The 13,371-nt window shown below is 39.0% G+C and overlaps 2 protein-coding genes across 3 annotated transcripts; one reads left to right on the forward strand and one right to left on the reverse strand.

Annotated features, from left to right (window-relative positions):
* Window positions 1-1,542: 1,542 nt before the first annotated feature.
* On the reverse strand, window positions 1,543-9,038 carry LOC105268079 (enolase-phosphatase E1). Its single transcript, XM_011307347.1, has 4 exons — window positions 8,731-9,038; window positions 7,341-7,442; window positions 6,588-6,778; window positions 1,543-6,282 (listed from the first exon to the last, which is right to left on the reverse strand). The coding sequence occupies exons 1-4, from the start codon at window positions 8,833-8,835 to the stop codon at window positions 4,779-4,781; spliced, it is 1,902 nt and encodes a 633-aa protein (XP_011305649.1). The 5' UTR covers window positions 8,836-9,038; the 3' UTR covers window positions 1,543-4,778.
* A 1,114-nt stretch (window positions 9,039-10,152) lies between these two features.
* Window positions 10,153-13,253, forward strand: Atg14 (autophagy related protein 14). 2 transcript variants are annotated; one of them, XM_011307348.1, is made up of 9 exons: window positions 10,153-10,564; window positions 11,156-11,261; window positions 11,328-11,409; window positions 11,480-11,572; window positions 11,728-11,965; window positions 12,026-12,213; window positions 12,291-12,447; window positions 12,562-12,868; window positions 12,934-13,253. In XM_011307348.1, exons 1-9 carry the CDS (start codon window positions 10,365-10,367, stop codon window positions 13,096-13,098), a joined length of 1,536 nt encoding a protein of 511 aa, XP_011305650.1. In that variant the 5' UTR covers window positions 10,153-10,364; the 3' UTR covers window positions 13,099-13,253. The 2 variants fall into 2 exon arrangements, with proteins under 2 accessions (XP_011305650.1, XP_011305651.1); XM_011307349.1 differs by lacking the exon at window positions 11,480-11,572 and having other exon boundaries at window positions 10,154-10,564.
* The last annotated feature ends 118 nt before the right edge of the window (window positions 13,254-13,371 follow it).

The raw sequence follows: 13,371 nt of genomic DNA on the forward strand, positions 1-13,371 counted from the left end.
ATATCTAATAATAAGACAAGAAAATAATGAGACAACCGCCTTATTATCCATTTATTGTCATCGATTAAATAATTCACCTGTTTTATGTCATTGACAACTTCCTCGAATCTTCCATCATCGTTCAATATTTCTCCCAAATCAGTGTTGCTGAGATGATTCACCATCGACAATGCAGCTAGAATATCCATAGAAATTGATGAATTTATTATTAATTCATTATTATTTATTATTAATAAATGTTCATTTTTTATTCCAGGTTTTCAAATCATAACAATTTTCCATCTATTGACTTAGTGGATTAGGCCTACAGGGGATACCACTTTAAAAAAAACGCGTCATGCACTCTACCTCTTGGGTGACGTGGAAAGAGTTTCACTTTAATTACTTGATTTATGAAAAAATAGTCAATACTGGGGAAGAATCTCTCGTATTGAAATAATCATATACCCATTGTTCATTTATGCTTTTGTAGACAATTTTTATGCCATACCTTTTTTTTTCATGTCAATTTGAAAGAAAAAAAATCAAACGACTCGACGGGCATTCAAATGTAAACGCCAGAAATCGCTGAATTGTGGGGACGAAACGCACATGAGGAGAAGGCGTTATACAGCGCTACATATGACGTTTGAAGGTACTTGTCCCCTGTTTTGGTGTCGGCGACATCAAAGCTTGGAATTACCTCCCTGTATCATACCTGAGACACCCCCATTGTGTGTGGCGCCCTCCCTCACTTGGGGTGCAGTACTACGATGCCGTTGGGGTCACTCAAATCCCCAGACCTGAGCCTCTACTTGAGTCAATCCTCTCTGGAAGAGATAGCTCTAAAATCAGCATGAAATTCAAATTTGAAAACTGTCAAATCCGGAGAAACATCAAACATAAACTCAGCAGTGAAACGAAAAAAAATCATGGATATGAATGACAAGGTAAGAATTATTTTACTATGAACAATTATCTTTATTGAATATATATCAGTGTTTTTTTTTAATCAATAAATTCGTGTCTCCAACGGACACCCGGCTCTCCCCTCACATTTACATTCAATAAAAAATTATATTATCGTTATGTATTCGATGAGTAATCTCGAGTGAAAAAAAAAATGCTGCCGTCGACTTTCTCTGTTATCCAGTCCTCCCATCACTGTTTTCCTTCGATCATAGGAACTGTAAAAAATGATCTCAATTGTTCGATTAACGAGAATCAAAGTGCACATTAGAGACACAAACACTTGTGTTTTATCCTTTCTATGATTTATACCATCCAGCAATTTGTTTTTTCATCTTTACTTAAAGCTAAACTTATCTGATATATTCGTCCGAGTAAAACCATCGATATTAATACGTTAACTACCATTCGCTCTAGACTAATTCATTTCAATTTTTTTTTCGCTTTTTTTTTATCGTTTATTTATTTTTTTCGTTTTGTTTAGTTCTTGGGCCTTATCCTAGGTACTATACTTATCTTCATTTCAAATTGATGCTACTAAAAAATTAATCATTTATAGGTCGTAAAGCAGTTGAATATTTCAGATTCGTTTGTTTCTGAGTATTTGAAAATTTTTAATCTATGTTCCTCCTTTTATTTTATCTTGACAAATACGAAAATTAAAATTACTCACAACCGCAGACAGCGAGTCGGTGGGTGAATGAAGGTTTTATTGCTTATTTGGCACAGAAAATAAATTTCATTAATTACTTTACGCTGAATTATTCAAGTATTAAAAATTCGTGGTGATGAATTCAGTATTTGATTCTCCGTTTGGCATTTTTATTCTTACTCACTGCGAGGGCCAATTAAAAATTCGATTATTCATTAATTATGGTCGACAAAATTTATCGACAAAAATACAAATTTTGTCTTGTGAACGATCTTCAATTGGAGAATTACGAATTACGTTGTGTGGAAACGGAAGTCAATTGATTAATTGATTAATCGAGGATTAATTTGTCAATTTGTCAATTTTTTACGGTTGAGTAATTAATGAATTAATCAATTTTGGGAACTCTCTGTCGATGTCGAGGCAGTGATTGATCTCGTATAAATAATCGAAATAAAATCCTCAAACCCTACAAAACCCTCAACAAATCCCAAAAGGTCGTTCAATAAACATCAGAGCCATGATATTCGGATTAAATAACTTATAAATGTTTTATTCGTTCTCGTGTTTTCTTTTCTTTAACTTTAGAAACTTATCTCACTAATTCGAATATTCATATATTAGTAAATAATGGTATACATCGAAAAATTGGGAGCGGGCCACTGGCTTTGAGCATTTAATCCATTTTTTTATTATTAATTCACTGTTCCTCCTGTTCTCCTCAGACAAATTCAATTAAAAAATAGATAATTGGAACAAAAAATACAGGGAAGAGTGATAACACGAGGGTCAGACGACGTTAAATAATTCGACACAGAGAAACGACCGCGCGATTATCGACGCAAACCTTGAATGGGGATGATGTGAATGATTTTAAAATGGGGATGAAGAGTCAATCGTGTGATTCAATCGATCTCTGTGTGACGAAGTGTTTTACGTTGTCGATACACAAATTGGAATAATGCGAGGGAATGTCTGACGACTTGTCAATTTTTATCAATAAATCGCGTGGATTAATGCTGATGTGGAGTGGTAAATCGTGGATATCTCGACGTTGAAGCCTCCTACGTGAAAATGTCATATGATATTTTATACAGAGAATTCAATTTTCCACAAAAAAGTTATGTGCTAGTTTTTTCTACTACCTTTCATTATCGAGATACTACGCTATATGTCAGAGTTCCACAAAACGTAAATTTTGTGGAGTGTTATTAATTGACAATGTAATTATCTCGATAATTACAGGGTTTATGAGAGAATGTTACGAGACCTTTTTTGTAGCTCATGAAATTCTCTGTGAAAAGTTCTTATGAATTTTTCGTCTGAAACAGCTTCGAATCGAGATAAATCGATTTCTGAAATTCTTTGAAATCGTTTTTCGTTTTACCACTTCACTGGTTGATGATTGATGATGAAAATTGAGAGAATTGTTTGAAAATTGCTGAAGAATCGTCTCATCTCGTAGCCAGGACAATTTATATTCCTGTTTGATGGCCCCTGCACCTGAATTGCCCGGGTAAAATTAATTTCAGCCAGTGGAATAAATTTTTCCTCGAAAATTCGAGAACCCCGGGCAGAATGAGTGCTCGTCGTATTAATATTCATAAATTTTTCTGGGTTTCGAGTGAGACGAACTCCGATCCTCTCATAATCGACATATTCATGAGAACACTGAGACATTGACTTCGTACATTATGAATTACATATCCATAAAAATAAAGCGAAAATTTCGACTGAAAAATACAATAATCCACCGCCCGCTAAGCGACTAAACCTTACATACAAATAGAAAATCCTAAACAAACGCTCACTTATGATTAAAGTTCGGGGTTGAGATTTCATTGTTTTTTTTTTAATAAGTGAAATACTGCAGTCAAGTAGTGAAACATACAAAATGAAATGTTGTCTTAGTCAGTCGGATTTATCTCCGAGACCCTTGATTCCACGACAAAAAGCCAGAGGAACTTTTCATAGAGGATCGAACTACCTATAAAAAATGTCCTCTACCATTTGGTCGTAAGTCCCCTCGTTCCCGAGAAAATCATGACCGAAATATCTACGTTTCACATTACAGATGAATCAACGAAGTCATTTCTATCAGTCATTTCAGTAGAAATAATAACATCAGCATGAGTAAATCATTAAAATAATCGTGACTATTTTGACGTGTGGACTGTTCGTGGACGGTCGGTGGTGACTAATTTGTTAATCTGACTAATTATCACGTAACTTAGGAACGAGAGAACTGATTAAAAAAATAAAGCCCCTGTACTGCCTGTCCGATGATTCTACATTAATTGTTCGTGGCTTCGTTATAACAATAAGATCACAGTTAATTTTGTCGACAGGAAATAATACACCAGGCGTCAGTAAAAAAAGCTTTGACTGAAAGATAATTGTGTTGTCCAATTTCCACTAATTATTTCATTAGTCAAACATTAAAACGATTCAAATCGACATCTAACTCGACTCTTCAAGGAATATCTCCCAATCTAACTGAAATACCGTAATTATGGTAATAACCGTTTCTGTAGAGCGAATCAAGCCCTCCAAAAAAGTTCCCCACAAAAACGTCATCAGGACTACTGAATATAAAAAATCCAATGAAAATCCACTTGAACCGTTTTACCCCTCGACCAAAAATGTCTCTTGATTAATTGAAGCGAAAATTTAAACGAGTAAAAAGAGTAATCTCATAAGGTTTAAGTACAGCTGTTCCCCGCGAAAAATCCTCAACTTTTGATTATCGACGAAAGATCTAGCAAAAATTGTCTCTTCAGTCTTGAGTACAGTTGATGTGAATGAAGCACTTTGAGTATTCCTTAATTACCGAGTGGACCGTAACAGAAACCCCCCGAAAACTGACAATTTGGCACAGTACCTCAACAACTGTCCAATGAAAAAGAAAAAAAAAAAACAAAACAAAAAGGAAAAGCCGAACCGAAACGAAGAAAATCGAAAAACCGACGCAGAGCTCTCGTTCTCCCGAAAAAAATTTCCACTCCACTTTAAACGATTAAATATTGAATTCCGAGGGTTGAGAGGGGGTGAGGGGTGGATGGGGTAATATGTTCCAGGGGTTATGCATGAGGACATCTCAATTACTCAATTACTTTGTCACTTTGTTTTAATATTAAAAATCGAAGGATTAAATGTTGCATTGTCGAGTCTCATTTAATTAGGACGTCGCAGCAACAACGGCAACTGGTGGAACTACCTCAGGCTCAGCAGCCCCATCGACGATGCTCTCCACCACTTTCTTCACCTTGATGGTGTCCTTATCCTCAGAGCTCTCGCCATTCTTCGTGGTATCATTGGTGTCACTGCGATTTCTGTGTGATTCGTCAGTCTCGGAGCTCCCATTGACTTTTTTCTCTTCACTCTTCTCACTCTTCTCACTCTTCTCACACTTCTCACTCTTCTCTTTATTCTCCTTATCGTCACCCTTATCCTCCTCCTTCTCCTTGACATCCTTCAGGTCCTTATCCGTGACGTCCTTGACAACTTCATTGACTTCTTCAGACTTCTCCTCTTTGCTGCTGATATCCTTGCCATTGACCTCAGCTTTAACTTCTATCGCCTTCTCGTCTATCGTAACCTTGGACTCACCATTCTGCTTCACTTCTTCACCATTCTCCTTCTCCTCAGGTTTCTCCTCGGTTTTATCAGGTTTATCAGATTTTTCAGGTTTGTCAGTCTTGTCAGGGACCTTTTCAGGGCTCTCCACGGCTTTCTCCACGATTTTCTCCACAATTTTCTCCTCGATCTTTGCTTCCTCAGGCTCTGGTTTCGTTACAGTCTCAGGCTCGATCTTCTTGGTTTGTGATTCGGATTTAGGTGGCTCTGGGGTTTCCTCGGATTTTTCTGGCGATTTTATGTCCACTGGGGGTGCAGATTTCGTTGAGTCAACTTCAGGATTTTTCTCCTCGGGTGCTGGGATCTTTTCCTCCTCCTTAGGCTTTGATTCTGGTTTCTCCACTTCCATTTTCTCAGGTTCTTCGATTTTTGGTGCCTCTGAGGGCTTCTCAGGGACTGGGGACTCTTCTGGGGTCTTATCCACGACCTCTCCAACCTCTGCTGCAGCTTTGGGGGCCTCTGGCTCAGGGGTGGGAGTGGCCTCTTTAGGTTTCGTCTCGGTTTCAGATTTTTTTTCACTCACATCCGTCATCTCCACGTCCTCGGGCTCAGCTTCAGGTTTTTTCTCCGATTTTTTATCACCCTCGATCTTGCTCTCTATCTCCGACTTCTCGTCGTCTTTCTTCGGAATTTCCTCCAACTTTTGGCGTTTCGTTGGTGCAACGAAGGTGATGTCTAGGAAGGACTGGATAGTTGGGTAGCTGCTCTTTTCCTCCACTGACAGGGGCTCATTGCCCTCACGAATCACCAGGATTGAGGACAAGCCCGCCTCTGAGGCTGCTTTTGCTTCTTTTGCAACGTCTGTCAGGAAGATAACGTCCGAGGGACTCGCTGACAGCTTCGAGAGGATCGCTTTATAACTCGATGAGTCAACCTTAGCACCAATTTCTGTGTCAAAGTAGTCTGAAAAGTGAGGGAGCAGGTCACCGTGACAGCTGTGACCGAACAGCAATTTCTGGGCCTCCACTGAGCCACTCGAGTACACGTAGATCTTCTTGCTTGCTGATGTCCAGGATTCTAGGGCCTTTGGCACGTCGTCGTAGACGCTGCAAGCAGGGTTTCAGGATTTAAGACACTCTGGAGAATTATTCTTCGAGGAATAAAAAGATTTTTCTCATATTTCACTCGAAAAATTCACAGCTGTAAGTTTCATCCAGTTGAAGAATCATGCATCAATGATAATTCCGAAAATTATAATATTCTGGAATATTTTAATATTAGAACATAATTTAATAAATTAATTAAGAGCCAGATGGACGTGTGTATTAGCCGAAAATTCCATCCAGGCCTTAATTATTTTTCTGTCAGATTTATTGAAATGATTGAATTTCAGGGATTTCTCAAAACTCACTGGCCCTTGACAGCTCCAGACTTGTACGCCTCTCGCCACATGTGACCTTGTAGTTGCTTGAGAGCACCGGTCTTACGATCATTATCCATTTGCCATAGGACATTCTTCACGAGTGTCTCCTTCTCCTCTTCAGGTGTACCCGAAATTATGGCAACGAGCCCTTCCACCTTATCAGTCTCATCTTTTTTCACCTGCAATGAAAAAAATCAATCAAATCCCCATCACCATCACCATCGATACCTGTCCCACACTCTCGCCAGAAGATAACAGAAAATCATTGCAACATTTCCCAATTCTAATGATTTCATAATCGTTAACCTCTGATTTTTAACAGTTACTTAAACCTCGAATTCTGGATAAGAGTCTCTTTAATTTATTGGTGGAGCAGTGGGGAATGGGGTCGTTATTATTCATGCAGAGACTGGTGAGATTGACTGGCTGTTTTCTGGGACAAAGGGATCGGTTGAGGCCCAGGTCAGAAGCCTCAGACAGCTGTTGGCCCCCCCCCCCACCCCCCACCCTCTTTCGAGCATTCACCCATTTCCCCCATGTCCCCAGGAGGAGACCCACGGGGCCACCCATATTTCCGGGAAAAATGTCAGATATCCTCAAGACAATTGGCAACTACCAGGTGTTCCCCAGTCTCTCGTCAAACTGCCAACCAATTTTCGATCAATATTTTTGGCAGTTCACCACGAGGAACTTGGGACTCGTCCTCAGGGTGTAGGTGAAATATCGTTTTGGGGGATTTACCTGCTCTTTCAGCTTCTCGAGGTCCTCTTTGAACTCTGCGTTATCCCAGTTCTTCTCGATGTAGTCTTTCAAATGCTCACGTACGTAAGGGAAGAGCGTCTCCTGGAACAAGAGGAAACGATGGGGTGGAGATATAATTTTGGAAAATAGCATGGGTGAATATAGCTCGTGCAGAAATTAAATGGAAATTTGCATGAAACGGTTTCAATTTTTCAAGAGGAGTGTCACTAATTGGGATAATTAAATCATTTACCAACCTCTGCATATTCTTCAAATTTTAGATTATTAAAATTTCAGATAAACGAATATGTATCAAAAATAATTCTTTCTGTTCTAGTCGTGCCACGTGTTCCGATAGAAAAAAACAATTCAAAATTATTCATTCCATCATTTGGAGTACTTATCCTAAATATATTAAAGCCCAATAAATTCATGTGATCCAATCATTAAAATATAATTCTCTTTAAAGAATCCGGTAATCGACATCTCAATAACAGAGGAGCGTAAGTGCCACGAAAAAAAAAAAATAACCTGACACTCAAACTTTCATTTGTCCTACATTTATTTATCTTGAATTTAGTAAATATTCTCGAAATATATCTAGATCTATAAGAAAATTTTCCTCAGGACATCGACAGTGAACCGTCCAAAAAAGTACCCCCCAAAAAAAAATCGAGGCTCCAAAAAAATCTCTGAAAATCGCGACAACCAAAACCGAAATTCTCACACCGTCAATTACCTTTCCAGAACATTGGACAGTCATAACCCCGTCATTATCACTGAAGAAATAATTTCCCCGCCTCCCGAGATTCCGAAAATCGATCCCCGAAAAAACCCTCCCCAAAAAACCCCTCAAAAAACACAGGTTCGCTGTTTACCGATAGTTCCACGCCTACACAATGACCCGAGTAACCTTCCTCCCCGAAAAAAACCTCCCCAACTCCCCAAAAGCCACCCCAACCCCTCATCAACAAACCCTCCCTTCCAGATCAATCCCTCGCCCCCACCCACCCCTAAAACCACCCGAACCCCAAAAAAAATTCCGAAAAATCCCTCCAAAAGCTCAACCAACCCCCCCAAAAAAAATGCCCCTGAAAAACATCCCAAAATTCATCGTCCCCTCCCAATGCAATGGCATCTCCACGGCAAATCCTGCGAACTGGTTTTTCGCCGGCGTTACCCAGCCCCTGCCCCGAGAACGAGAGCAATGGAAGACGAGAGGAGAAAAAAACTGGCTAAAAAAAAAGAGTGAAGAAGAAGAAAAATGATCCGCGTGCCTCAAAAAATCCAAAATTACCCCCAAATAATGTCAAAAACCCCTGAAAAATCGTACTATCAGTGTACAAATGAATTAAAGAATGTTAAAAAGAGGAGCCATGCTCTTTGTTACCTTGACGAAGCTGATGCTGGTGGTCGTTCCCTCGATGTCAACGACAACGATATTTTCGTTGCGCTGTGCCTCCTCAACCTCTTGACTGCGCTTCTCACCTGCCATTTTACCACAAGCCCTTTCAATTATCACTGACAATTGTCAACTGTAACAGCCAAAAACAAATGCCGTCGAGGAATTACTCTCCCTTTTTTTTTCTCTCCCCTTTTTTTTTATCCTATTTATTCTCTTTATCAGGCTTTTTAACGCGCGCGACGACGAGACGTTGACTCTCCTCTTATTTTCTTGGTTGCCTGTGTAACCCCCGGTTTTCGACGCCGGCGAGTTGAGGGCCCCCACTACAACGCCGACAGAAGACCGGTACAGCTCAGGGACGAGAGGCTCATCCCCCAGGTTGTCAATTATTTTTTTTCACCCTTTTTTACACGATTTTATATTAATTTTTGTCATTTTTTTTCACAGATTTGGCCAATGATTTTTTGGAGATCCGGACGTGTCCCAGGGGAAGGTGTTGGTGGGGCTTTTTTCGGGGTCACCTGGGGATCGGGGCGCTGGCGATGGCGACGTCACTGAGTCTCGTCACTCTGGAGACGATATTCGCGAGATTGTGTGCTGCGTTGTGCAGTTAATGGGGTGGTTAGGGGGGGTGAAGAGGGTTGAGAGGATTTTGCGTGTGTGAGAGACGGTGGAGCCAATGGGGCTCGACCTCGTCGGGGCAATGCACCCTCGCCAATCACGACGGTCACTACGCCGGGAGTATTTTTTCGGGGTTTTGGGGTGGGAGGGGATTTTTTGGATTTTTCCATTTTGAATGGATTTTCGGGGGGAATCAGGAGGGGGATGGTCAGCTGGAGGGTGGTGGGGGTTCACTTGTTGGGGGAGGCCGGGTTTTTGGGGGTCTTCAGGTTTTTGGGATTCGGACTTCTGTGAGCATGCGTCAACGCGGAATCCGCGAATTTTTGAATTTTTCGTCGGGCTGCGGGGTAGGAGTTTGGCAGTCAACGAAATTTTGAATGTCAAGATTTTTTGTGGATTTTAATGCGGAGAATCATTTCTTAGTGCAGGGATAATTCAAATATTTAAGATAACATTGAAATTGGATTAACATTGAATTAAATTGAAAAATGAGTAAATGCACTTGATATGTACTTGGCATAATTCAATGTATGAGACTTGTTCATAAAATCTCTCTTCAAGTTCTTATCTAAACAAGAATAATTAATCAAATTAAACCAATGAATTAATCAGAGAATTATGTTTTTACTTAACAATAATTATGAAAAATGGAATATTCCCATTTTTACTCAATTCATCCTAATAAATCACCAAGCACCCAAAAAATTCCAAAACAAACAAATTGAAATATCTCCTAGAGCAGCTGTGCAACATAACAGCCCAAACATTCAGGCAGATCTCCAAAGATCTGAAAAAGAAAGAATGAAAAGTCACCCAAAATTAAATAAAAAAATAAAAACAACAGAGACGTAGAAAATCGTGAAATGATCTGTCAGTGACTTCTGAATTTATCATTGCATTATCTCAGTGGAGTGGAGGGAGAAACGTTGGAGGGATTGGGTAAATCAGCTGATAAGTGACAAGAGTCGAATGCTGACAAGCGCACATCATTGTTGGTTATGGCGACAAGCAGCTCAGAAGGATCCTGCACAGCACCAGCTGATTTTCAATTATCCTCAGAGTTGGAAGACGTGTCCGATCGTCTGAGTGTTAACTTGCTCAAGTGTCCACTTTGTCACAACAATAGACGTGTTTTTTACTGCAAACAGTGCGTTCACAATGGAGATTTTGGTCATTCTACGCCTGTTTACTCTGAACGGTACGTTAAAATGGTTGGAACGAGTATATAAGTTCTCATTGTTTTCGATATTCTCATTCAATTTATTCTATTATTCATTAATCCTGTCACGAGATTATTCCAGTTTTGGAAAGTCATTAAATTCACTCCGGAGCTAGATTGCCTTGAATTTTTCTCATCGATTTTGCACCTCTGTGTCATCAAATGTCAGAAAATAATATTTGAAGATAGAAAAGTGATAGTGATAGTGTTGAAACATATTCATACTTTATAATCAATTAGATTACATTATATGTTAATCTACTAGATATTATATTGAAAGGTATCGGTGTCAAAAGAAACTGCGGAGTTACTTTATTTGTCATTGAGACAATGAATATGTATCTTATTTCTGTATTGGAGGGTAGGAATTTATAAATATTACAACAGTCTCTAGGTGTTATTGATTTAAAATTAATCTTGTAATTGCACTTCCACTTCATTTTTATTTAATTTCAATTATTTATCGATCAGAAAGAATAATGGAGGATCTGAAGAATAGATTAAAATGAAATTAAATCGATATTCCTCGACAGAATAATAAATATGGGTTTTTAATAATATTGTCGACAGGTTTGCGGATAAACAGTTACGGTTGTTACGGTTGAAGGCAGCCAAATCCCAGCTCGAGGAAAAATGGGCGAAGGCATTTGAGAGACACAGGCAGAAGGATAAATTGGTGAGTAACTTGAATTTACTCAGTAACAAAAATTTTAATTCTTTCTTCATTACTTCTTTCTTTCAGATATGTGATATTAATATGTGCAAGGAAAGAGTGAAACTCCTGCACACTCTAGTTAATGAGACGAAGCAGAGTCTGTCGAAAGGTAATGGAATTATCAGTAATAAAAAGATGAAATGATTTTTTGAAGGGTAACAAGTTCATTTGCTCCCCAGGCGAATTTTCGAGGAATATCTCTGGATCTAAGGGAGATAACAATATCTTTCTCAGGACCTCTTTTGTAAAGTGGAATGATAGCTGCACAAAAGGTTTTTACTAATATTTCGTTATCTCCCATAGATCCAGAGTTAAAAGAGTATTAGATAAATTGACCTCTCAACCCTTTATCTCTTTAGATGAATAGATTTATCACGAATTGAGCGATGACTTCGTCATAAATGAATACAAATAAATTCGAAAACAGGTCACCAGCGACTGAATATCCTGAAGGACGCCAATTCGCAAATGGCTCTGCGTCTTCCGAGGGACGAGGAGAGAGTGGAGAAATTACGAAAATTCGTTAATGGACTTAAAATGAAACAGGAGAAGCAGAAAGAGGGCGTCGATAGGAAGAGACAGCAGTTGAAGAGAGTCATAAGGATAGCAGCCAAACAGTTGACTCAGTACATTTTTCCTCTGAACGAAGTCGAGACTAATCGAAGGTAATTTTCCAATTTCCTCAATTAATTTATGGGAATTTAATTAATTTTTCATTCCATCAGTTTATGCAGCAGTGACGAGGAGAGTCCAAACGCCGATGTTGTGAAATGTGCATTGGCAGATGCTTCAGGTACTTCGTACGTGCGAGGACGATGGATTAGTGATTCTGAAAATAGTTTAGAGACACCGCATCGAATAGTAGCTCCAACATTGCCAGGTTCTGGAGATTACAGTGCATATTCACTTTGGGGTAATTTATTCTGCATTAAAGACATTCCTATTCCTGATGATCACGAGTAATTCATTAATTATTATTTTTATCTGCAGTTACTGCCAATAAAGAGGGTGTCCCAGGAAATAATAAGGAGAATTTTGTGCACACTCCAGCGTACAATATTAGTGCTGCATTAACATATGCCACACAACTTGTCAATGTTCTCGCGTATTACGTCAATGTCAGATTACCTTACAAATTATCTCATGGGTAACAATTTTTTAATTCTATCAGTGTTTCTTATTTTATTGGTTTAATTGAATTATTATCTGTAAATAGTGACTTGCAAGTTTATTTATTTTTAATGAATATAAAAATTAACAGGGAATTCTGCGGTAACGAGATGTCAGACCAGAAATTTGCGAGAAAAGTTGCTAGTCTCAACAGCAATGTTCTCCATTTGTGTTTCACACAAAATACAGATATCAATGTACTACACCCAATGCACACACTCCAGAATCTAATGCACCTGCTGAATACAGGGATCAGTGATCTGGGAAGGATTGGCCCCATGGAGGTGGATCCAGGGATTGTTGATCAGCTCCACTGCCAGCTGACGTCTGACCTCGAAAATAGCGATGACTCGGCATCAGACGAGGAAGAGGACACCTTCAATTGGGAGTGGGAAGCCGTAAGTATTCTGCATTTGAATGGCACAATGTAATTGTTTTAATCGATTATTTAAATTTTTCGCAGGTACCGAATGTCGCGTGTCCTGAGATGACAGTACCAATTCCTGGTACGATATTAAATCAGCAGATATCGAGCATTCAGGTGAATCAGAGTGTCGCTGAGGGCCTGGTGACGAGTGCTGCTGCCAGCATCGCCTCCTTCTGGCGTGGCTGGACTACAAACAAATAATCTCCATGTTACGGATTTTTTTTATAAAGCTTGATTCATCAGTGAATATCGCACGAGGGAGATTATTCGATTGTGAAAAAATCAGAAAATCAGTTCTGAAATTATTGACTTCAGGTTTTCTTTTTCAACGAAGAAATAAAGCAGTTTTGTGTAAATTTTTCTAAATGTTTCATTATCCAAGCCCTAAACGAAGATTGAAGAACGTTTTCTTTTTTTTCTATCAACTTAACAATTTATCCCCAAAGGAATTGAAAAAGACTATTTACATATGTT

The sequence above is a fragment of the Fopius arisanus genome, unplaced genomic scaffold (assembly GCF_000806365.1).
Source record: "Fopius arisanus strain USDA-PBARC FA_bdor unplaced genomic scaffold, ASM80636v1 scaffold00053, whole genome shotgun sequence".
NCBI classification, from domain to species: domain Eukaryota; kingdom Metazoa; phylum Arthropoda; class Insecta; order Hymenoptera; family Braconidae; genus Fopius; species Fopius arisanus.

Excerpts from the sequence above, each read along its gene's own strand:
- LOC105268079 (XM_011307347.1), bottom strand. The coding sequence starts at position 8,835 with ATGGCAGGTGAGAAGCGCAGTCAAGAGGTTGAGGAGGCACAGCGCAAC. Across the intron at positions 6,779-7,340 it reads TCGAGAAGCTGAAAGAGCAG|GTGAAAAAAGATGAGACTGA; the intron begins GTAAATCCCCCA and ends TTTTCATTGCAG. Across the intron at positions 6,283-6,587 it reads TCTGGAGCTGTCAAGGGCCA|CGTCTACGACGACGTGCCAA; the intron begins GTGAGTTTTGAG and ends CCCTGCTTGCAG.
- Atg14 (XM_011307348.1), top strand. The coding sequence starts at position 10,365 with ATGGCGACAAGCAGCTCAGAAGGATCCTGCACAGCACCAGCTGATTTT. Across the intron at positions 11,262-11,327 it reads ACAGGCAGAAGGATAAATTG|ATATGTGATATTAATATGTG; the intron begins GTGAGTAACTTG and ends TCTTTCTTTCAG. Across the intron at positions 12,448-12,561 it reads CCTTACAAATTATCTCATGG|GGAATTCTGCGGTAACGAGA; the intron begins GTAACAATTTTT and ends AAAAATTAACAG.